Raw genomic sequence first — 22,268 nt, 5'->3', positions numbered from 1 at the left:
GGGGGGATTGCTGTACTCAGCGCAAGGCACCGGGGGAGGAAGAAGCTGCACCAGAGGAGCTCTGAATAATTGATTCTTCAGCCACACCAGACGCCCAGGAGCGGGCGTAGAGCGTGGTTTCAGCACCACGGATAGCGGCGCGCGCCACCGCAGGCGCCCCCGCTGTCAGCCAGCCACCTATCCTGGCCTTGTCGCCAGCGTGCGCTCTGGGAGCGGGTGGCAGCGCTCCGCGCCGCCGCCAAGGGACTGCGGGGTCTGTCTCGGCCCGCCTCCTGGGAGAGCCGCTGCGGGCGGGAGACGCCTTCGCCCGACGAAGCTCCAAGCATCTTCGGCTTTCGCGGGGGCTGCTGCGTCTCACCGCCTGGGAACAAGTCCCTAAGTTGGCGTGGAGGCGCCCCTGTCTTCCTCCTCCTCTTTTTCCGAGGCGACCGCAGCAGAAGCACGCCCTGGGAGCCCGGTTTTCCCAGTGCTGTGAACCAGGGTGATCAGGCGCTCTCGGGACTCTCGCCGCGAAGTGGGGAGCTGAACGCCTGGCGCGGAGCTGGCCCCGCAGCGAAGGGCCCGGAGGGAGCTGTCTCCCCCCTCCCGCATCTCTTTCGGCCGCGGACCGCGGGGATCCCCGGTTACAAGCGCGCGCTCCCACACTCACTCTCACACACACTCGTCCTCACACACACCAGCCCGGAGCCTGGGCTGCGAAGAGGTCTCTCGGGCGCGCTCAGAGGACTGGGAAGCTGCTGTCGGGAGTGGGGCAGGAAGCCGAGCTCTAGCTCTCTGTGGGAGGCGCCCAGGGCTAAGCCGGAGCATGGGGCCGGGTGAGCACTGAGAGTCGCGGCTGCAGCCATCAGCCCTGGAGATGACCAGGAGCGGCCACTGCTGAGAACTATGTGGAGAGAGGCTGCGGTGAGTGCTGGCGCGGGACGCAGGGCCCCCTTAGGAAGAGGTCGGTGGAAGGCCTGGATAGAGGTGGGCGGCAGGACCGCAAGAGAGTCGTTGTATGGGAATGATCGCACCTCCCTCGGGGATCGGGACCGCGGGAGCCTGAGTCCTTTTCCCTCCCCCTCTCCTCCTGCCGGCTCATCGCAAACTCAGCCATACCCCCCTTTTCTTCCCCCCGCCCCCTTCAGCAGCTCCTGGCCGCACAACTCCCAGCAGCCGGCGCTGGGGAGGTGGTAGGGGGTGAGGGCGGAGGTGCCCAGTTAGCTTCTCGTGGGTGGATAAATTGGGGCTCCAGGTTCTCCTGTGCGCTCTGGAGAGGAGCTCTCCATATGGGCCACAGGGTCTGAGGATTCGGTCTGGGGGCGTCTTGGTCACGGAGGTTCAGCTCCCCCTCTCCTGTCGAGCCCCCTGTGTGCACATAGGGGCTGTGAGCATTGCAGACTGCAGCCCGACACCCCCACCCCAGTCCCGCTCTCCTGACCCGTGGGCTGACCCGTCTCTTCCCCGCCTTCGTAGAGCCCTGCTGCAGAGCCTCCGGCTGGGATAGCCGCCCCCCGTGGGGGCGATGCGGGCAGCGCGGGACAGCCAGGGGAGCGCGCGGGGGCCGCAGCATGCGGAAACCCGCTAAACCCGGTGGCTGCTGAGGCGGCCGAGATGCTCGTGCGCGCAGCGCGCCCCACTGCATCCTCGACCTTCTCCGGCTACAGGTACGTCCCAGCGGGAGACTTGGGCTTGGCGGGATGGGGAGGAGGAAGACTCGACCCAAGCGTGAGCGGGAGAAAGATCTAGGGAGAGAGGGAGAGAGAAAGCGGGCGAGGGAGTATCGGTAGCTAGGCGAGAGAGGAGCACCAGGGGGCGCTGCGGCACCGCAGTGCTCACTCACAGAGCTCCGAGGTCTGCGAGTTCTCCCCAACTTCCCCAGGCTCTGGCAGTGCCCGGCTCCAGGGCGCGCGTCCGTACACGCGTGCACGACTGTGCTGGTATTTGCAGGCACGCGCGCCTGTGTACCTGGCGCGGTGTATATGTGTGCACCGCCTGAGCCCATGTACGGACTCCGGATGGCTGTTGGCACCATTACGGCGGCCTGTGGTTGTGCGCAGAAATGCGCGCGTGCCTGTGAGCGAGTGGATCCCCACTGCCCACGTGCACCTCAGACTTGATAAAAACAGGACCTGCAGTGGAAAGCGTGGGGAGGGGCTGTACAGTTTATGTCGGTCGGAGAGCTTCTTAGGAGCGTACCTTTAGCCCCACACACGTGTGTGTTTTTGCCAGCTCCCACGCACAGGCCCTCGGAGGACCTCTTCTCCGGAATTCTGCATTGCACACAGCGCGCGTGAAAGAGAACGTGTGTGAACCTGTGCGTGGTGGGGGCGGGTCCTGGGGTCACTTTCTTCAGGGCCCCTCAGCGGGAGGAGGGGCGGGCCCTGAGTTCCTTCAGGCGCCCCGGAGACTGGAACGCACAAGGGAGAGTTCTCACTCCCAAGCGCTTGGGGAGTACCTGCAGGAGAGGAATGGGGTTGGCTGCGGGTGCCGCCGGGAGCCAGGTCTGCGCTGCATCCCGCGCGTTCGCAGGGGGCGGGGTCAGTCAATTCGCCTGAACGCGGGAGCCAGGTTACCTTGTCTCTACGCCGCCTCCGCACGCCGGGCTGATCTGTAGTTCGCTCCTTGTGAGCAGGGGGCGGGATCCGTAACTTGGTCCGCTCTAGCCGGCGTGGGAGAGGAGTGGGTGACAGGTTTGCTCTGTGCGCCTACGCTCCAGGGCGGTGGTCCGCAACTAACTTGGTGGATTCGGTGGGAGATGTGGGCAGAGTCGGGCATGGAGAAGAGGCTGGAGACTGGGGCATGAGAAGGAGGGTGGATGAGAAGATGGATTTACCGGCAGGGTTGGAGAATTAGCTCGGATTGGAGTTGGATAGAGTTGGCGATGTGTCTAGAGACGTGGATGACGTCGGGGATCGGGAATGGAGTAGGTGACTCGGGCAGCTTGCGCTGCGGGTGGGCTCTCTACCTGGCTGGTAGAGCAAGGGGCGGGGTCTGGAACCCTCGCTCACCGCAGCCCTGACTCTCCCTCTCCACCTTGCAGGGACCATAAGTGGCGACTATGGGCAGACTGGGGTATTGGACCCTGCTGGTGCTGCCGGCACTTCTGGTCTGGCGCCATCCGGCGCAGGGTGCGGCGGCGGAGAAGGGTACCCCGGCGCTGAACATCGCGGTGCTGCTGGGTCACAGCCACGACATGACGGAACGTGAACTGCGAAACCTGTGGGGCCCGGACCAGGCGACTGGGCTGCCCCTGGACGTGAACGTGGTAGCACTGCTGATGAACCGCACGGACCCCAAGAGCCTCATCACACATGTGTGCGACCTCATGTCCGGGGCGCGCATCCACGGCCTGGTGTTTGGGGACGACACCGACCAGGAGGCCGTGGCCCAGATGCTGGATTTTATCTCCTCACAGACCTTCATCCCCATCCTGGGCATCCACGGGGGCGCATCTATGATCATGGCTGATAAGGTAAGGCCGGAAGCGATGGTCTGCCAGGACTCCTGAGTGCGCTAGTCATAGGACAGCCACCCAAGGTCTTCGGGAGCCCCTGGTATCTTCTTGCTATGACAGGGGGTCCTGGCCACCGACCCTGATGAGAACCAGGTCCCACCTCTCCAGCCCAGAAATGAATGGAAATGCTTTTTGTCTTGGGTCTGAAAGTGGGGTACTCAGAGAGGCCCTTTGGGTGTGCCGGGAAGAACTTGGAAAACACAGAAGTGTCATAGGTTGGTGGAATGCTTGGAGATTTCTAAGCAGTTTACAGATGCAAGCCTGGGGCCACTTGAAACAACATGAAACAACACGGCTTACATTTCTATAATGTCAATTTCACCAGGTTGCTTTGTGGAAAATGTCCATTTTTTTCCTCTTGTGGTGACTAAAACTATTTCAAAAAGGATTAAACGTGGGTGTGCTGTGGAACAAAATGAGAAGTTTTTAGGTAAAGCACAAAAGAACAGAGAAAGGTCGTGCTTCCGTAGCCCCAAGAAGGGTGGAAAGTTTGAGAAGCCCTAATGGCCACAAGAATGTGTTCCTCTAGTTGAGTGGGTGTGAGTGGAGAGGAGAACTGACTGCAGACCCAGAGCATGGAGGGCCTGATGCTTTCCTACATGTTCCTGGCGTGGACCTGGGAGGCCCTCGGATGCAGGGGTTAGCACCCAAGGATGGGCTTTGGTACTGAAGTCTGTGAGTATCAGAATGAAGAAAGGTGTGTCCAAATTTCTTGGCTTAGGATGAGTAGGGAGGGTCTTTCTGTGGACCAGATGGGAGCGTTGGTTGGGAGAAGAGGGGAGAGAGACTTGGAGATTTGAGTGAGATATTAGGAGGGCTTGGTTTGAGAATCGTGCAGAAGTGTAAGGAATGAAGACAGTAGGAAGAAGCTAAGGAGAGGAGAGAGAGAAAAAAAGAAGGATTAGAGTGTGGGGGCATTGCACCTCTGTTTAAGCTCCAGCAAGGGAAAGGGAGTCAGGAAGGGGAGGAAAGGGTAAATGTACTTGTGTGCCATGGTCCCCAGCCCTTGGAGTATGTCCCTTAGTAGGAGACATCTTCATGGATCGAGCAGAGATGTGTCATAGCACTTTCCTTCTGATGCTCTCAAAGCACTTTTATATTCAGTTCATCAAATCAGATTCTGCCTCTGCCTCAGCAATTCCCACCAGCTCTTTTGGGAACTGTATTAATTCTTTCAGGTCTCCTGGGCTACAGTACATTCAGCCCAAGTACATAACTGATGCAGTATCTTATTAAACATGCATTTAAAATGGTTTGCAGCCTAGCAAAATTCCTATGTCTGGTTGAGCATTTTCCCAGCTACCTCTCAGTTTTGGGGTTCTTTCCTGGCGTGAAAAAAAGTAGGGGAACAGCTGTGCCCTGCAAAGAAGGTATGGGCCATTTCAGAACTGGAAAGGGACTTAGAGTCTACGAGAACACCCTGCAACTTTCAGATGAAGTGACTGAGGCATAGGACAGTTCAAGACTTGGCCAAGACCACACAGTGGGTGATGGGACTAGATCTCTGTTTTTTTGGTCCCAAGCTGTGATCTCACATTCTACCAAAGTCAAGCCTCTTCTTTAACTTTGTCATCCCATCTTCAAGAGGGTCAAGGAATTTCATTTTGTGGGAGGTACTGAGCCATGGAAAGGTGCAGCAAATCAGAGCCCACAGAGCTTGCACGTCAAGTGACTAGCAGGAGTGACCAGCTTTCCAATGAAGGTATTAAAAAGGAGGAGAACAGCAGTTTCCAGCAGGGATTTTAGTATCTCAGTGTTACCACCAATACCTCCTCCCTTCTGAAGTTTTGACCAAAGGAGTAATACACAGAAAACAATAGCCCTATTGAAAGTGAAATTTCTGGACTGACTAGGGCCCAGCACAATCAGTGGAGAAATCTGATAAAAGCTGAATTGGCGAAGGTGGCTGGAGGCTCCCTCAGGCTGGGATGTCAGAGCTGGCAGGTGCGGCTCAGGCTGTCTCCTGACTCATACATCCGACTGTAGGCAAAGCAGCAGGAACGGGGAAGGGGCTCATAGCTGAGCACTCCCTTGATAGGCAGTGACCCTTCCCACTGTGAATGGCAGGCTCTGACTTACTACCAGCAGCTGAACAGGGTATAAGGGAGGGAGCTTTGACAAGTCCAAAAGCTGTGGGTGGAAGCATCCTCCTCTCCTATGGAGTGAAAATTCCTTCCAGGGATTGGACAAAAGAGTGACCCCACTTAAGAGTAAAGAAGAAAAGGGATGCCCTGGCCAGGTGGCTCAGTTGGTTGGAGAGTGATCCGGTACACCAAAAGATTGCAGGTTCGATTCCCGGTCAGGGCACATACCTAGGCTGCAGGTTGGATCCTGGTTGGGGCAAGTACGGGAGGCAACCAATCAATATTTCTCTCTCACATCGATGTTTTTTTCTCTCTCTCTAAAAATCAGTAAAAAAACAACAACTACCATATCCTTGAATGAGGATTAAAAGAAGAAAAGGGAATCAGGAAATGGCAAGAGGGAGATGAGAAAGAACATTTTCAGAGAAATCAAGATTAGAGAGAGATTTAAGAGGGGATGGAGAAGAGAGGAACAACAGATCCATTGACTCAAAAATGGTGAAGGAAATTGTATATTCCTCATTGCTGGGGCTTTCTGAGTTGGTCTTGATGGCAGGGAATCAAATATGTCAGTGAGGATAATGTTGGGGTCCATGTTGGGCCCCACGTATGGAATGTGCTTCTGATGTTGAGAAAAGAGAGGTATTTTGAAAAACCTGGATGTGTTGAAAAAGAAGATTGTCTGAGATATGAACAGCCCTTCCTTCCATTAGTTAAGTTAATAGCACGGTTGGCTGGTGCCTTTGCCACCTGTTTCTTTTGGAGCTGAATGCTGAATGCTGAGTGCAGTTTGTTTGGCTCTGAAGAAACGGACCACCTTGCTTGGCCGGGTCTGCCAGTGGTGTTCATGGCCACACAGTCTGAACCTCTGTCAAGGCCTCTCTGTTTCCGCCTGCGATGACAGTCACTTGGTAAAGCCCAGAACATAACTGTGTTTTCGCTTCGAAACTGGTAACACGAGAGAGCCCCCGTGGATGACAATGGCACTTAACTTCGATGATCAGTTACACTGAATGCCTCTCCCTGCCATTTTACCTTTCCCTCAGTCTACTTGGCCCTTGGGAAAAAAATAGAACGTTTTATAATAATTGAAATGTGTCAAGTGACAGATTTTTGTGGTGTTAATTGAATTTACAGTGAAGATGTTAATTTCTGCTTCTATCAGTGGGTGGTCTTGAGATATAATTAAGTTAGAGGTGGGAATAATGATTGATGTAGATAAGTTCTAACCACATCTTGGTTTGGCTATTTTGATCCTGTCCAAGTGGAATACATGGTGGTTGCAGTAGCAGCCCCTATAAATCAAGCATATGCACCTGTCCTATACGTTTCTGCTCAGTGTCCTTACCTCTTCCTTTCCTGTCCCTCTTATTTCTAACTACTTCATAGGGAAAGAGGCAAGGCTTAGATGTTAACTACATCTCTCCAGGTGGGTTAATGCTTTATATGTTATTTCCTCATCTCCTCCACTAGAATGCAAGTTCCCTGAGGACAGATATTTTTTTACGTATGTTTATGTGTATTTGAAATAACAAATACTCTTTCTCCACAGATAGTTTATAAAAACGTCTTTTCATTGCAGAGAACCTAGAAACTACATTAAAATTTAAAGAAGAAAATAAAAACCTCCCTCTGAATCCTATCATCAGGAGTAACCACTGTTGACACTTGGGTCTATTTTCTTTCAAGCTGTGTTTATTTAGTTATAAATTCAGGATTATACTGTCTATACGGTTACCTTTATTGTACTTAGCACTCTGCGGGCTTTCTTAGTCAGAAGATTCATTTTTTCTTTAATTTTGGAATAAAATCTCAGCCATTATCTCTTGAATGTTTCTTCTCCAGCATGATCTCTATTGTCTTCATATGTAGCTACTCCATCAATCCTCCATGTATATTAACTTAAACGTTTTGCCCCCCTAGTTCTCTATTTCTCTGCGCTATGTTTGGGAAGGTTTCTTCAATTCCATACTCCAGTTAACCAGCTCTTTTCATTTGTGTCTGGTCTATTGTTTTGCCTATCTGCTAAGTTTTTCATTTCAACAATGGTTTATTTTATTTCCAAGATAAATAGCTAGTTTCTTTTCATGCCTTCCCGCCTTTTTTGTTTTATAAATACTCTTCTTACCTTGTGGATGTAAATACCACCTCTGTCTCTTTGAGGATTTAAAAAATACTTGTCATAAAGTCCTTTTCTGATTGCTCTAGCATCTTTGTTTCTTCAGGTATGAATTCTTCTATTGGGCGAGTCTGATCATTGGATGTCCTCAGATATTCCCTAATTTGTGTTTGTAACTTATTTTCAAGGCAGTTTTATGTATTCTCCTGCCCTATATCTGTAAGGGTGTGTGCTTTTAAACCAGAGCTCTTATCAAGAGCTCAGATCAGAGCTGTCTTCCTGCGCTACATACCTTATGGTGCAAGCTTGGGTCCCAGTCTCATGTGGTTGGCTTAGTTTTGGCTCTTTGACACAGACAGGAGCATCCTTTTTGGCTGTGACTCAAGGTGGACGGTGCAGATGTTTCAACCTTATTCATAACCAGCAGCATGGTTCTGCCCCTCATCCCCTGCTGGATGTTGGGACTTCTGGTCCCATGGCTCATATTGGACCCATCCATCCATGGACCATGTGGCTTTGATTTCTATTTGAAATTGTGGAGTCCCATCTTTTGGTTCATTTATTTTTAGGGAGCCCTCTCTATTTTTGATCTGTGATTCCCTTTGCTTATTTCCAAGTACTACTATGTAAATTTTAAAATATCCATAAGTTTTATGTTTTAGGAGTAGAAGAGGGAGGTTATTGAGTGTGTTCATTCTGATTTTGACTCGGTTATATTTCACAACCTGCTTTCATTCTTTCAAACTTGATTATGTACTGTATTGTTGGAATTTTCCCTTATCATTAAATAGACTTTTCAAACATGATTTTAAGTGGTTTCAGAGTATTCTGTTGATACCATAATTATTTTAACTATTCTTCCTTATTTTCTACCTTTACTAGTCCACATGTGCGTTCTTTCTGGCAACTTGTGCTGCCCTTGCCCTTTGCATTTGTTACTTGGCAGATGCTTGTTGATTGACTGAATGAAGCCATTGGTTCTGTTGCTAGCTTGCTGCAGTTTCTGGGCCCACTTACCACACTGAGGGTCAGGGCTTTCCATGCAGCGTTTGTTCCCTAAATGCTGACTAATTTCATAGGTGTGTGCCAAGTCTCCTCTTCTCTCTAGTGGGAAGATAATTACTAGCCATCTTAGGGATTAACAGAAATTGGGGGGTTCCATACAAAAGTCGGTGTAGCCCAGCTGAGTAACAGCTCATCAGCAGGAGGTGGAAGTTGGTGCCCTTGTAACCCGGCAGCTCTGGAGTTCGGATGTGAGTGATGGGCCCTTCCATTAAACACTAAAAGCTCGTGGAAAGGGCAGACACATGCACATCAGAATGTTGGTGGAGCTCACTCAGCTCCTACTCTGGAGGCAATGGAGGCATCGGGTAGTTCCTGGGAGTGGGGAGGCCTATATTTAGCCTACTTGATGAGGCATGTCAGATGCAATCATCCACTCCTCCTCACATAACTCATTCGGGAGTAACAGGCATCACCCCAGAAGCATGACTAACTTTTCAAGTGGCCCCTGGGGGTCATTGGTAATCACAGGGACCCTTGGTAACTGTGATCTGGTGGATTTCAAGGGGGCAGTGCTTATCTTCTCTTTGGTAGCCTCAGGTGGAAAATGCTCCTAAGTAGAGTGGGGAGGGGGAGGGGAAAAGGAGGGAGGATGGGAGGAGAAGGGAGTGGAAAGAGACAAATAGAATCTTGTGTTTTTTGTTGTTGTTGTTTTTTAGAATCTTGTGGGTTTTTTTTAATGAGTTGGTGGTTTCTGATAAGGCCATGGGGTCATTGAGAGGTTATGTTATTAACCGGTGTGTTTCCTTTGTCCGGCACTCCTCTTTATTATTCAAATTTAAATTGCTTGCCAACATTTTAAAGTTAGTTGCCAACATTTAAAGACATGACATTTAAAAAAACCCCTAAATTTCATGCTTCCTTGAAAAAATCAGAAGGCCTGTTCAGACTGGGCCCATGTTTCCCGTGGCAACAGTTGGTTGGAGATAAACAGCACCCCTCCCCCTCAGACAGAACAGGGTTCTTTATCTTCTCTCTTCAGTCCTCAACTTGCCCACTTCCCCCTTTGTGCTGTGGACTTGGTCCTGAAGGCACTGGGCTTGAGATCCTTGATGTAGGTGAAGAAAATAGCTGTTCTTTGTTAGAAGGCCTTGCCTGGGCCTCTCCTTCCCTCCCAGGGGCTGCTCCTCGGTTGGTGGCTAATTCATGGTGTGCATGTGGCCACGATGCTGTGTGGCCTTCAGTCCTTCTCAACCAACCACTTGAGTCGGAAGATCCCAGAAAACCTTAGACAAAGAGTCTGAGGGTCTAAATTCCATTTCCAGATGGCAGGGTGACCTTGAGAAAGCCCTTCACCTTTCTGAACCTTAGGCTCTCCTGAGTGAGCTCCACCAACATTCTGATGTGCATGTCTGATGTCCATGAGCTTTTAGTGTTTAATGGAAAGGCCCATCACTCACATCCGAACTCCAGAGCTGCCGGGTTACAAGGGCAACAGCAGGGCTACACGGCCTTTTGTATGGAACCCCCCAATTTCTGTTAATCCCTAAGATGGCTAGTAATTATCTTCCCACTAGAGAGGAGACTTGACACACACCTATGAAATTAGTCAGCGAAATGAGGGTTTGAGATGATATTATCTCTAAGTCCCCTTCCAGCTCTGAAAAAGGCTGGTGAGAAACATACGCATCTGTGAGCAGTGGTTGTCTTTAGGTGGTAAACTCATAGCTGCAATAATTTTTTTAAAATTAAAAAATGTCATTGTAGCATGGTTGATAAGTTGGATCTCAAGTTAGGGTGTCTGGGTTTAAATTCAGAGTCCATCACGTACCTGCTGCGTGATCATAGGACAGTTCCTTAATGGCTCTGAGCCTCAGCGTCTTCATCTTTAATATGAGAATAATGATAGTACCTACTTCATAGAGTTGTGCCATTTAAATGAGATAATGGATACAAAGTATGTAGCTCAGTGAGTGACTTATAATAATAAACACTTACTACAGAAATTCTATTTATTATGTCTATATTTTGTAGTTTCTATTTTTCTCCAATGTACATGCACTTTTTAGTAACCAGAGAAAAATGATGAAGGGTGAAGAGGGAATCCCCTGCAGGAAGCTGGGAATGAATTCCACAGAACCCTGAGGAATGGAGGGTCCAACATAAAATGACTCATACTTTCGTAACTGGGACTACCAGAAGCTTCCTTTGAGTTCTTTGGACTTGCCATGAGCTTTATGGCAAACTGAAGATTAATTATGACCAATGCGAAAGTGTCTGTAAGCGGAGACTGTCGCAGTGACCTTTGCAGTAAATAACTCCACCAATTGGATCAGATGCTTGCACGGGGCTTAGGGATTTAGGGCGTGGACATATATAGTTTGTATTTCATTTCTGCCAAGGATAAAGTAACTCAGTGATGGCCTGGGGAACCTGGCAGCCCCAGGACATGATTAAAAAATCCCTTTGTGCAGATGAGAAAATAAAGGTCCTGACTTTTGCAGTGATTTTTTTAGTCACACAACCAGAATCCAGGTCTTTGGTGGATTATTCTTCTGCTTTTATTTTATTGCCCTTTCAAGTGAATCATTCTGAATGCAGTTAGTTTAGGGAAGGGGCTTAGATTCAAGAGAGACAACAGATTTTGATGTTAATATTTTGGTTGTCGTAATTAAAATGATTAAGATGTTGGGCGATGGAATGAAAATTCAGAACTGCCTTTGCAGATTGAAATGATGAGCCCATACTCAAGACCGCGCTGGCGGGTTTACGGAGGATTTGCACTCTTGCAGGAAGCAGATGTGGCTTTCCAACTCGGTTGAGGATGACTTTTGCAAGGGTCATGAGCTAGTGAAGTGCCTGCTGAGTCTGGCTCATGGATGCATTAGTATTTTATTTACCACCATAGTATTTAAAATGCTTGAATTTTAATGTCTTTAGATGTGGCAAGCATTGTCAGGTTCACTAGAGTCCTCCATGCTCGCTGTTATTTCACATATAGCCAGATTCACTTTTTATGCTAACTGCATGGTCTCTGCAATCATTTGAGATTGTGGACCCCCCCCCCCCTGCCGCCCCCCGCCCAGGCACAGGGGTTTTATTTGTTATTTGCTTATTGTTTTGCATTGAGCAGATGCTCTTCAGATTCTAAGTAGTGATATGCCTTTTTAAAAAGTGAAGTCCACATTTTTAGAAAGATAATGTCCGAATCAGGATTGGTGATAGCTCCATTATACCTTTATATATATATTTTTTTAAATAGATTTTTATTGATTTCAGAGAGGAAGGAGGGGAGGTAGAAACATAAATGATGATACAGAATCATTCGTCAGCTGCCTTCTGCACACTTCCCACTGGGGATGGGCCCTTGACTTGAATTGAACCTGGGACCGTTCAGTCCTGAGGCCAACCCTCTGTCCATTGAGCCAACCAACTAGGGCATACCTTTTTATATTGAGAGGAGTGCTTTCAGCTGCAAGTAAAAGAATGTTTGACCAACAGTGGCTTAAACCATTAAGCTATTTAGGATTTTGTTGTCTGGTGACTTAATAACCCACTAAGGAGTCAGGTCCTTTTCATTTTGGCTTCCTCAGCTGCTGGTTCCTCTTGGTCCCAAGAGGGGTGCTTCTTTCCGGCCATCACATCTTCACATACCAGCATTTAAAACAGGAAGAAAAAAAAAAAAAGGATAGAAAAGAAGCTTTCTTCTTGACTCTCTATCCTTCCATTTGAGTAGACTTCCCTTACATTTCATTGGCCAGAATGGGTCACATGCCACCCCTTGAACATCACTGGTAGAGAATAACAATCAGGACTTGTCTCTAAGAATGGATAATTGCCGCTCAAGCAAAATTTGCTTCTGTTAGCAGGGGTGTAGGAGCAATGGTCAGGTGGTATAATGGAAGATGTCTTCAGCAACACTAACACCATTGCCTGTAGACTGGACTTATTTTGGGTGTGGAGTGCATTTAATATTTAAAGATGAATGTTAAAAAACTGCAGTTTGTCCAGAGGAAGAGCCTCCAGGATTATGTGGAATCTAAATGACATGAGAATCTCAGAAGAAATACTTAGGGAAGTTTATCCCAGAGAAGAGAAATCTCAGCGAGAATTCGAGAGATAGGTTTTACCACTCCCAAGGTTGTTAGGGGATAGAATGTTTAGTTTTTTTTTGTTTTTTTAAAGATATATTTTATTGATTTTTTTACAGAGAGGAAGGGAGAGGGATAGAGAGCTAGAAAACATCGATGAGAGAGAAACATCGACCAGCTGCCTCCTGCACACCCCCCACGGGGGATGTGCCCGCAACCAATGTACATGCCCCTGACCGGAATCGAACCTGGGACCTTTCAATCCGCAGGCCGATGCTCTATCCACTGAGCCAAACCGGTTTCGGCTAGAATGTTTAGTTTTAATGTTCTTTTGTTCTGGGGACAGAACTGAGGCCAGAAGATGAAGCTATAAGGAGTCAAGTTTCAGCTTGAAATGGGAAATAAGCTTTGGAAATTTGGTCTCTAATAGAAAACGGTGATGTTTTATAGAAGAATAAATGTCTGTCAGATGTGACTGAGCGGAGAGTGGACTGCCTGTCTGTCAAGAACGGGCTAGAGAGTTGGACTCACATTGACTAGACGGGATTGGGCCACCTCTGAGGTCCCCCTCTGAGGTCCCTTTTTTTTTTTTTAATCCTCACCCAAGGATTTTTTTTTTTTTTCTAGAGAGAGCATAAGGAAGGGGGAAGAGGGAGAGATAGAGAGATAGATAGATAGATAGATAGATAGATAAACATCGATGTGAGAGAGACACATCAACTGGTTGCTTCTCGCACAGCCCCATCTCCCTGACCTGGGCCGGGTATTGAGCACCAATAAAGGTACATGCCCTTCACCAGGAAGCGAACCTACAACTCTGGTCTGCTGGCCAGCGCTCTAACCATTGAGCAAAACGGGCTAAGGTTCTGAGGTCCTGTTTATTAATTCAGAGACTCTGTATCTCTCAAATCCTTGAAAACAATTTTTTTTACAGTCTCCAAGTCCTGGTACCCTAGGCCCTTGGATTTGGCTGAAAACCAACATCCCCACTTTCTGCAAGTATATGAGTGATTCAGTTTAAATTTGCCTGGCATGGGGGAGGAACCTATGAGCCCTGCATCATCGCCTCAAATCCCCAAAGGACTTTACATCATCCTGAAGGATAGATGATATTTGAAAAGCAGAAAACCTATGTATATGTCAACTTGCACACACATATATAAATATAAACACAAGTAGGTCAGCCGGCATCATATTTCCTAGTGGAAGTGTTTTTGGCTAAGAAGCACTTCTATAGAAGACGGTGTTTAGAATAATTGCCACCGATCTCCAAACGGGAAGCACTTGCAGTTGCATCTAGTTCATCATGATTACTTATTAAAGTATATTTACATTTTTTGCACATCTTACTGTAGTAATCCTTTTACATTCTAAAGAGATAGCCTGAACCCTCTCTGGCTTTTCAGTTGTCAAATTCTTCTTCTTTTTTTTTTTTTTGTCTGTTGTACTCCCCTGTGTTTTGAGCATTTACTCAGGGCAGAAAATGCTCTGGGGACTATTCTGATGTTTATCTACTTTCCCTAATTTGCCCTTCACATCTTCCAGGGAAAAACAGAACCTGAAATTGCTTTCCAAATGCTTTGTCTTTCCCTTCAAATTTTACAGTGTTCTGTATAATGGAAATGGCTGTGTCCTTTCTAATTATTTATTTATTAAAAGAGGTAATCATGTGCAGAGTAAAAAAAAAACCCCAAAACACCCCAATGAATAGCATACAGCATTCAGAGAAAGAGTATTTGCTCAATTACTGCACAGAGGACCCTCAGACACATGTTCTTCTCCACAGAGGTGACCATGTTACCCATTCAAAGAAAAAAAAATTAAATAGGAATGGTGGCTTGTTTCCATCTGTAATTTAGGTTGAAGTTGGTATGTGACAGGGACCTGTTCCTCTTGTAAATCTCACTAACCTGAAAGAGGTGGGTGATTTTCTGTGGCTCCCCAACTGTGCCTATTGCCCCCAAACAAAATAAAGGCCCATTCTAGAATATAGGATCACTTCTGAAAAGCTCTGGCACCTCAGAGCTAGACCCACATGCTCACCCAAGGAATTGAAGATAGTTGGGGGTGGTTTGGGGGAGAGTCATGATCATTTTATACACTGATAAAACCAATGGACCCGCCCCAAAACAAGCACCTTCACAAGCATGCATCCCATACATATTACGTGCAGTTTTAGGGCTCACAGACCCTCCGAAACCCATTCATAGACCTTCTTAGAATTCATTAATTTATTGGTTTATTAATATGTTCACTCTTCAAACATTTATTGAGCCTGTACCCTGGGCCCAAATGTTTTATAGGTATATCTTTCATCCATGTATTTGCTTTGATGTAACTCAGAACCTAGTTGGAGACTGGCCTCAGAATGACGCATCTATGGTGGGGATGGTTTGGAGGGCTGTGGGAGTATAGAGGAGGGCACCTCATTCAGAGGTCTGAGGGCGGGAGTTTGTCAGAGAAGATGCCCTACAGGGCTGTGCTCTGGAGTCGAATTAAAGAACTCCTGGATTAGAAGAGGCTGTCCTCCCATGTGCCTGCCCTGCAGGTCGCATCCAGCACGGTGAAGGATGAGCTGCAGAGTGGAGGAGGCTGGCTCCCTGAGGACCAGACGCCAGTTTACACCCTGGGCCTTTCCCTCTTAACAGGCTTCTCAAGGCTTCTGGGCTCAAGTGTTGTTTGGATAGCTCCTGAATTTTCCTCTGGAAGGCAGGTCTCACAATCCAAACATTGAGCCTTTTGCCAATTTCTGTTTTGTTGTTGCAAACGGTGGAATGTTTCCTGCTCTGTTTCCTCTCTTCCAAATTAGAAAACTCCAGCCAAAAAGACCCAGTGGCATTTGAAATCCACATGGTCTTGCTTGTCTGTAGTCCTAGGGCTGAAAAAACCCCCACATATTTGCCAGGTGAATTGTTTTCAAGCTAAGATATTTGTAGGGCTGAGGAAATGCAGTATTGGCTGGCTTTGGTGAACAGAGTCAAAACCACAGGAAGGGAGGGTTGAGTGGTATGAAATGACAGGCTTGCTGTGGCGCTGGTGGTAGGTGATGGGCATGGCTTTCACCCATGGGATCTGGGAATGGTGGGCTTTGGGTGAAGACTGAGCTTCAGGGTCAAATTACACTTTAGTTAATTGCTAGTGGTTTTGTCTTGGTTAATTAGTACTTGAATGCTACTTGGCAGCATTCAAAGAAAGACTTTAATCATGGAAAATTTCAAGCACATAAAAAAGTAGAGAGAATAGTATGATGAGTCCTTGTGTTCCCAGCTTCAACAATTATTCTTGTTTTATCCACTTCATCACTCTCCTTACCCCTACCATGGGGTCATTTTATAGCAAATCCAAGACATCATTATATTTCATCTATTAGAATGTCAGTATAAATATGTATAATGACAGAATAAATATATCAGTATATGTAGGAATCCCTTTCCACGTCCCGCGTGGTCCAGGGTTCCAGTTCAGGGTTCGGGTTCTGGAGAAGGGCCGCACACAAATGAAGGGAGACTGAAGAAATTCAATTTGGCGAAATGGGGGGCCAGGCGGTAGTCCACCTCTAGTGGGAGAACTAACGACTGCTCTGGCTCTGCCTTCCCTTTTATTGAGGCTTTGGGGAAAAACATCTTAGGCAAGATAAACAGAAATATACATGTAGCCCTTAGGCAGGAAATAACAGAAACTTACATGGGACAAACAAAGGTGGAGGCTGCTTCAGCTAACAATGTCTCAACTAAAGGGTGAGTGGTTAGAGCAATTAAGGTTGTTGACCAGCCTTCCTGGCTTCCTGTCAACATCTCTCTTTTTAGTGAAACTGATTTGTTTCCGGCAAGTATATATCTCAAAAAGACAAGAATTTTAAGGACTGTTAAAAAATAACTTCAGCTAATATAAAAGTAATCTCATGCATGCACATTGGGAGGTTAGTGAGATTCAGAGAAGTATAAAGAAGATAAAAATCACCATCCACAGACAATTGCTAGTGACATTTCAGTATATTTCCTTATAGTATTTTCTATACCTTATATACAAACACATATATACTATTGATTATGTAATTTCATATGTAGCTTTTAATTTACTTAATTTATCAGAAGCATTACAAATTATTTGTAAGCATTTTTATCTGCTGCATTTTCTATGATATAGAAACTTCATTATTTACTTGATAATTTAGATTGCTTCACATTTGTAATTATGAAAAATAGCACCTCAGCCCTAGCTGGTTAGGCTCAGTGGATAGAGCGTCGGCCTGCAGACTGAAGGGTCCCAGGTTCGATTCCGGTCAAGGGCACATGCCCGGGTTTCGGGCTTGATCCCCAGTTTGGGGGGCATGCAAGAGGCAGCCAATCCATGATTCTCTCTCATCATTGATGCTTCTCTCTCACTCTCTCCCTTCCTCTCTAAAACCAATAAAAATATTTTTAAAAATAGCACCTCAGTAAACCCTTTCACAATGAAATATCTGAATTGCACTGAATCTGGTGTTGAGTTGAACCCTGTGGCTGAAATTACTGGGCCACTGTACATCAAGAATGTTAAGGTCCTTGATACATACTTCTAATTGGTTTCCAGAAAGATTGGAACCCTGGACACTTCCCATAGCTGTATTAAAGTGCCTCTGTCACCTAACTCCAGCCAGAACTTGAAACAAAAACTTTTCTACTGGTATCTCATTGTTCTAATTTGCATCTATTTTATGGCACCTGCTGTGGAATATATTTTAGTTTAGTCACACTTCTTTGTTCTCTAGGTGTTGCACATTTTAACCTCTTTGAGATTTCTCATTGTGTAAATGGAAAAGCTCAAAAAATGATGGAGTCCAATATAAAGTACAGTGAAATAATTTGAATTTTTAGAAGTTAATAAATATTTTGAAGCGTGGCAGGGAGTTCTATGATTATTCCTGCTTAGTCACCAGGCATTGCTCAACCGTTGTGTCTGTATCAATGTTATTTCCAGAATTGCTTTAAAATGTAAAATTTCCCAGCAGAAAATCATTTCGTGGGACTTGACTATTATGATTTGCCAGGAGGCGGTAGAATACCATGTCTTAGTTAGCCCGCGATGTACTCTTGTTGCCGGCTTTGTGGTGAGTGGTAGGGATGTGAAACCATGGTTTGTTCCTTTCTCTAGAAAATCGAAGGCGGGATGAGGATGTCACAGGGACTGCCCTGAGATCAGGAAGGGATATTGCATGTGTGGCAAGGAATAACTATTCTCCTTTCCCATGGTTGGGGTGGGCCAGACAAATGAGTTGCAAATACAAGTAGGAGGGACTTAAGGTTGATATTAACAGATGTGTGTGTGGGGAGGATTTCCCAAATATTTAACCTCTGTTACAGCATGCCCATGTTATGGACTGAATGTTTGTGTCCCCCACAAAATTAATATGTTGAGTTCCTAACCCCCAATTTGATGGTGTTAAGAGGCGGGGCCTTTGGAAGATGACTAGGTCATGAGGGTGGAGCCCTCATGAATGGGATTAGTGCCCTTATAAAAGAGACCACATAGAGCTCATCACCCCTTCTACTATGTGAGGACACAGAAGATGTCCATCGATACACTAAGAAGTGGATCCTCACCAGACACTGAATCTGCTGGTGCCTTATTCTTGCATTCCAGCCTCCAGAACTGTGAGAAATAAATTTCTGCTGTGTGCCCTTCACCCCCATCTGTGGTGCTTTGTTATGGCAGCCCGAGCAGAATAATGCTGAGAGGTTGGGAGGTACCTCAAACTTCATCCCAAGCTTCCCTAGTGCTTTTCTTCTACTCCTGAACTGGGAGGGAGTTAAGATGCTCCAGATCAGAACTCACACCCCCACGTACTCTTAACACTGACTGCTGTCTTCTCTGGGTGGGGTTTCGGTTCTGGCAATGGTGCTCACATATTGAGGTACCGAGTCCTTGTCTTGGAATCTTTCCTAAAACACACAGGACTTTCAGGTTCAGTGTTTCCTAAAAATTTTTACTCAAATAGCCTTAGGGGGTGTGGTGGACAGGATAATGGTCCCCTGAAGATGTCCTAATCCCTGGAAACCTGGGACTATGTCACCTTATATGGCAAAAGAGACTTCGCAAATATGGATCTTCAAATGGGGAGATTCTTCTGGAATATGCGGTGGGTCCAATGTAATCACAAGGTCGTTATGAGAGAGAGAGAGGTCGGAGAAGGAGATGTGATGACAGAAGCAGAGTTTGGAGTAATTGCCTTTGAAGATGGAACAGGGACCATGAGCCAAGGAATGCAGGCCGCTTCTAGCAGCTGGAAAAGGCCAGGAAGCAGAACCTCCCCTGGAGCCCCCTGAAGGAACGCAGCCCAGTGACACCCTGATTTTAGCTGAGTGAGACCCATTGCAGACTTTGGGCCTCTGGATCTATAAGAGAACATATCTGTGCTGCTTTAAACCACTCAGTGTGTGGTAATGTATTACAGCAGCCATAGGAAACCAACCCCGGGGAAAGTCTGGTAAACGCGCTGCTGGGCAGGCTGCGCCCCACGTGGCCTTCTCTCTGTGTTTTACCTTAAAATTCCTGCAGAGGAGGCCCCCTCATACTGTCACTGCGTTGGTATTAAGGCCAGAATAATTTCAAAGTGACTTACCAGATAGCTGTATCAAGTTTTCTCTTCACCAAATAGTCAAGCAAAAGTCATGCTCCAGAAAGTTCTACCATGTGTATTCTCTGCACATGTGTATGTCTGGACCATGCATGCCTCTGTCTGAGAAACCTAGGAGAGTGTGTGCTTTGAATTCAGACAACTCAAACTTACTAGCTCTGTGTCCTTGGGAACACCATGTAACCATTCTGAGCCTCAACTTCCTTATGTATAAAATGGGTTAGTAGTAATGTCAATCCTGCAAGGTTGCTGTAAAGATCAATAATTATCTGTGAAAAGTGTATGTATAGCACATTGGCACATAAAATAAAGCATACTGTGTAGCAAGCACTGTTCTAACACTAACGCATTAACACTTCTCATCTTTGCATTACTACTTCTCAGCATGATGAAGCAGGTTTCATTATTTTCCCCATTTTACAGATGAAGGAACTGAGGCCCAGAGAACGTAAGATATATGTCTGAATTCACACAGTGGTAAATGGTTGAGCCAGCATTTCAACGCAGCTAGTTTGGCTCTTGGGCATGGTTTCTTAAACTTGGCACTGATGACATGTTGGCTGAATAATTCTTTGTTGTGGGGCTGTCCTTTGCCTTGGAGGATGTCTGGCAGCATCCCTGGCTTCTCCCCACTAGATTCCAGTAGCACTGCCACACCCCCGGTTGTGACAACACAAAATGTCTCCAGACACTGCTCAATGTTCTCTGGGGGGCACGTTTGTCCCGGTTGAGAACCACAGCTCCAGGTTTTGAAGTCTGATCACCATGAGGCACTGTCTACACGGTGGGTGTTTAATAAGTGAAGTTTTCATTGCACTTCGGGCCCCATGTTTCACTAAACCTTTGAAGCTCTAAGCAGACTAGGGTCTGTTAATGCTCGTGTCTCTTTATCTAGGCAGCACCCCGTGGAGTCTGTTTCCTATTTGGGGGTTGGTGTCAGGACCAAGAGGGACTTGGTGTGCGAGGATGTTAACACTCCTCGCTGGCTGCGCTGGCAGTGCAGGAAGGCTGCGGCAGCTTGAGTCAGGGCACCGAGCAGATTGCAGCAGGCAGACGCTGGTGCACATAGGCGCTTAATATTCTTTTCAGAAGGATGATTCATTTGCTCACACATGGCCTTACTGGGAGTCGTCTGAACAATTAATGTGCCTCCACCAAATTATTCACAAGCAGTTGCCCCATCATTCTTGGACCTGGATGGGAGAAAAAGGGTCAAGAAATTCAGGATATCTGGGACAGCGAAAAGAAGAAGAACTAATCAATAATGAACTTTCTGCTAATTGGGGCATTTCTCCAAAATACATCGAGATCATGTTTTATTTCTGAAAGGAATCTGTTAACGTTTAGGATTGATGAGGGTTAGTGCAATGGGCTGGAAGAATTCATCAAAGGGGCAAAATCTCTGCTTCAACTGCACCAGGAAAGGCTCTGCCTCTGACTGTTCCTCAGATTCTGAGCAGCTGAATCACAGACTCACATCCTCAGCCACACTGTGACCGCACGAGAGACTAGATGGATCTCTGATCCTACCTGTGACCAGGAATCCTGTCTAGAAAGTACATTTTAATGAGGCCTGCATGCAGCCTTCTCTTTCATTCCTAAAGCCATGTCTGGTGTCCTGCTTAGGGCAGAATTTCAAAGCCAGATGGAGCCTTGCCCAAGTCAATGTCCCATTCACGGTTCATCTGCCCTTGGTCCACTGCCCTGTGTGATGTGTGTTGCTAATCACTTAGTTTGTGGAGACTGTATCCCACTTACGTTTATGACTTCATCTTTCCCTCTTTCTAGCACCCAGTTTTGGGGCAGGGTGGGTGCCCAGGTGTTTAAGTAAGATAGTGGCACAGTAGAAAGGGCTAGGTCCAGGACTGTATTTATTTCCCACAGCTGCTTTCACAAACTGCCACAAACTTGGTGTCTGAGAATAGCACCCTTTCACTCTCTTGCAGCTCCAGAGGGCAGAAATCTGAACTCGGGTTCACTGTGCCCAAATCAAGATGTCGCAAGGGCGTGTTCCCTCTCAAGGGTCTAAGAGAGAATCTGTTTCCTTGTCTTTAGCAGCTTCCGGGGTGGCATTCCTTGACTTATCACCCTTGCCTCCAACTTCAGTGCCAGCAGCCTAGCATTTTCCTTCAGTTGTCACACCCCCTGTAAGGACCCTAGTGATTACATTTAGAGTCTACCCATGCAGCCAGGATAATCTCCCCATCTCAAGAGCCTTAACTTAATAACATCTGCAAAAATCCCTGTGGCCATTCAAAGTAACATTTACAAACTCTGGGGGTTAGGACCTGGATATCTTGGGGGCCATGGTTTAGCCAACCACAGGGACCATTAGAACCGGCTCACTATAGGGGCATGCAGGATTGTGCTAATGAGTTTAATTTGCTTCACCATGGTACTAGGGTGAGCATGATGGGCAGGCTGGGCAAACTCTGGACCTCACTTTTCCTATTTGCACGTGAGAAGGTTGGGCTAATTGCTCTTCTAGCTTTAACATCTTCCTTCTTTTGGTGAATTCTATGCAATAAGAAGAGCAGGTTGTGTTGGGAAATTTTGGAGCTTGGAGTTAGGCAGACCTGGGGTTTAATTTGAGCTTCAGTACTCTTCCCTGTCAAAAGGAATTACATATATATATATATATATATATATATATATATATGTATATATATATATATGTATGTAATATCATATGAGATATTAAATTTATAAAATACCTTCTTTCCTTGTTTTTTATTTTTATATATTTTATTGATTTTTTTTTTTTTTTTTTTTACAGAGAGGAAGGGAGAGGGATAGAGAGTTAGAAACATCAATGAGAGAAACATTGATTCAGCTGCCTCCTGCACACTCCCTACTGGGG

At 46.7% G+C, this 22,268-nt stretch overlaps 1 protein-coding gene across 2 annotated transcripts in view; it reads left to right on the top strand.

The window, feature by feature from the left end:
- Positions 1-3,040: 3,040 nt before the first annotated feature.
- GRIN2A (glutamate ionotropic receptor NMDA type subunit 2A) overlaps positions 3,041-22,268 on the top strand; it is a 366,833-nt gene continuing 347,605 nt past the window's right edge. For both annotated transcript variants that reach the window (XM_054714240.1, XM_054714241.1), the window contains exon 1: positions 3,041-3,454. In XM_054714240.1, the coding sequence (XP_054570215.1) occupies positions 3,041-3,454 (414 nt within the window). The remainder of the gene's footprint in view (positions 3,455-22,268) is intronic.

This window comes from Eptesicus fuscus, chromosome 4 (genome assembly GCF_027574615.1).
Source record: "Eptesicus fuscus isolate TK198812 chromosome 4, DD_ASM_mEF_20220401, whole genome shotgun sequence".
Taxonomy (NCBI): domain Eukaryota; kingdom Metazoa; phylum Chordata; class Mammalia; order Chiroptera; family Vespertilionidae; genus Eptesicus; species Eptesicus fuscus.
Note: the sequence above shows the minus strand (reverse complement) of the source record. Positions and strands in the feature narration are given on the sequence as shown.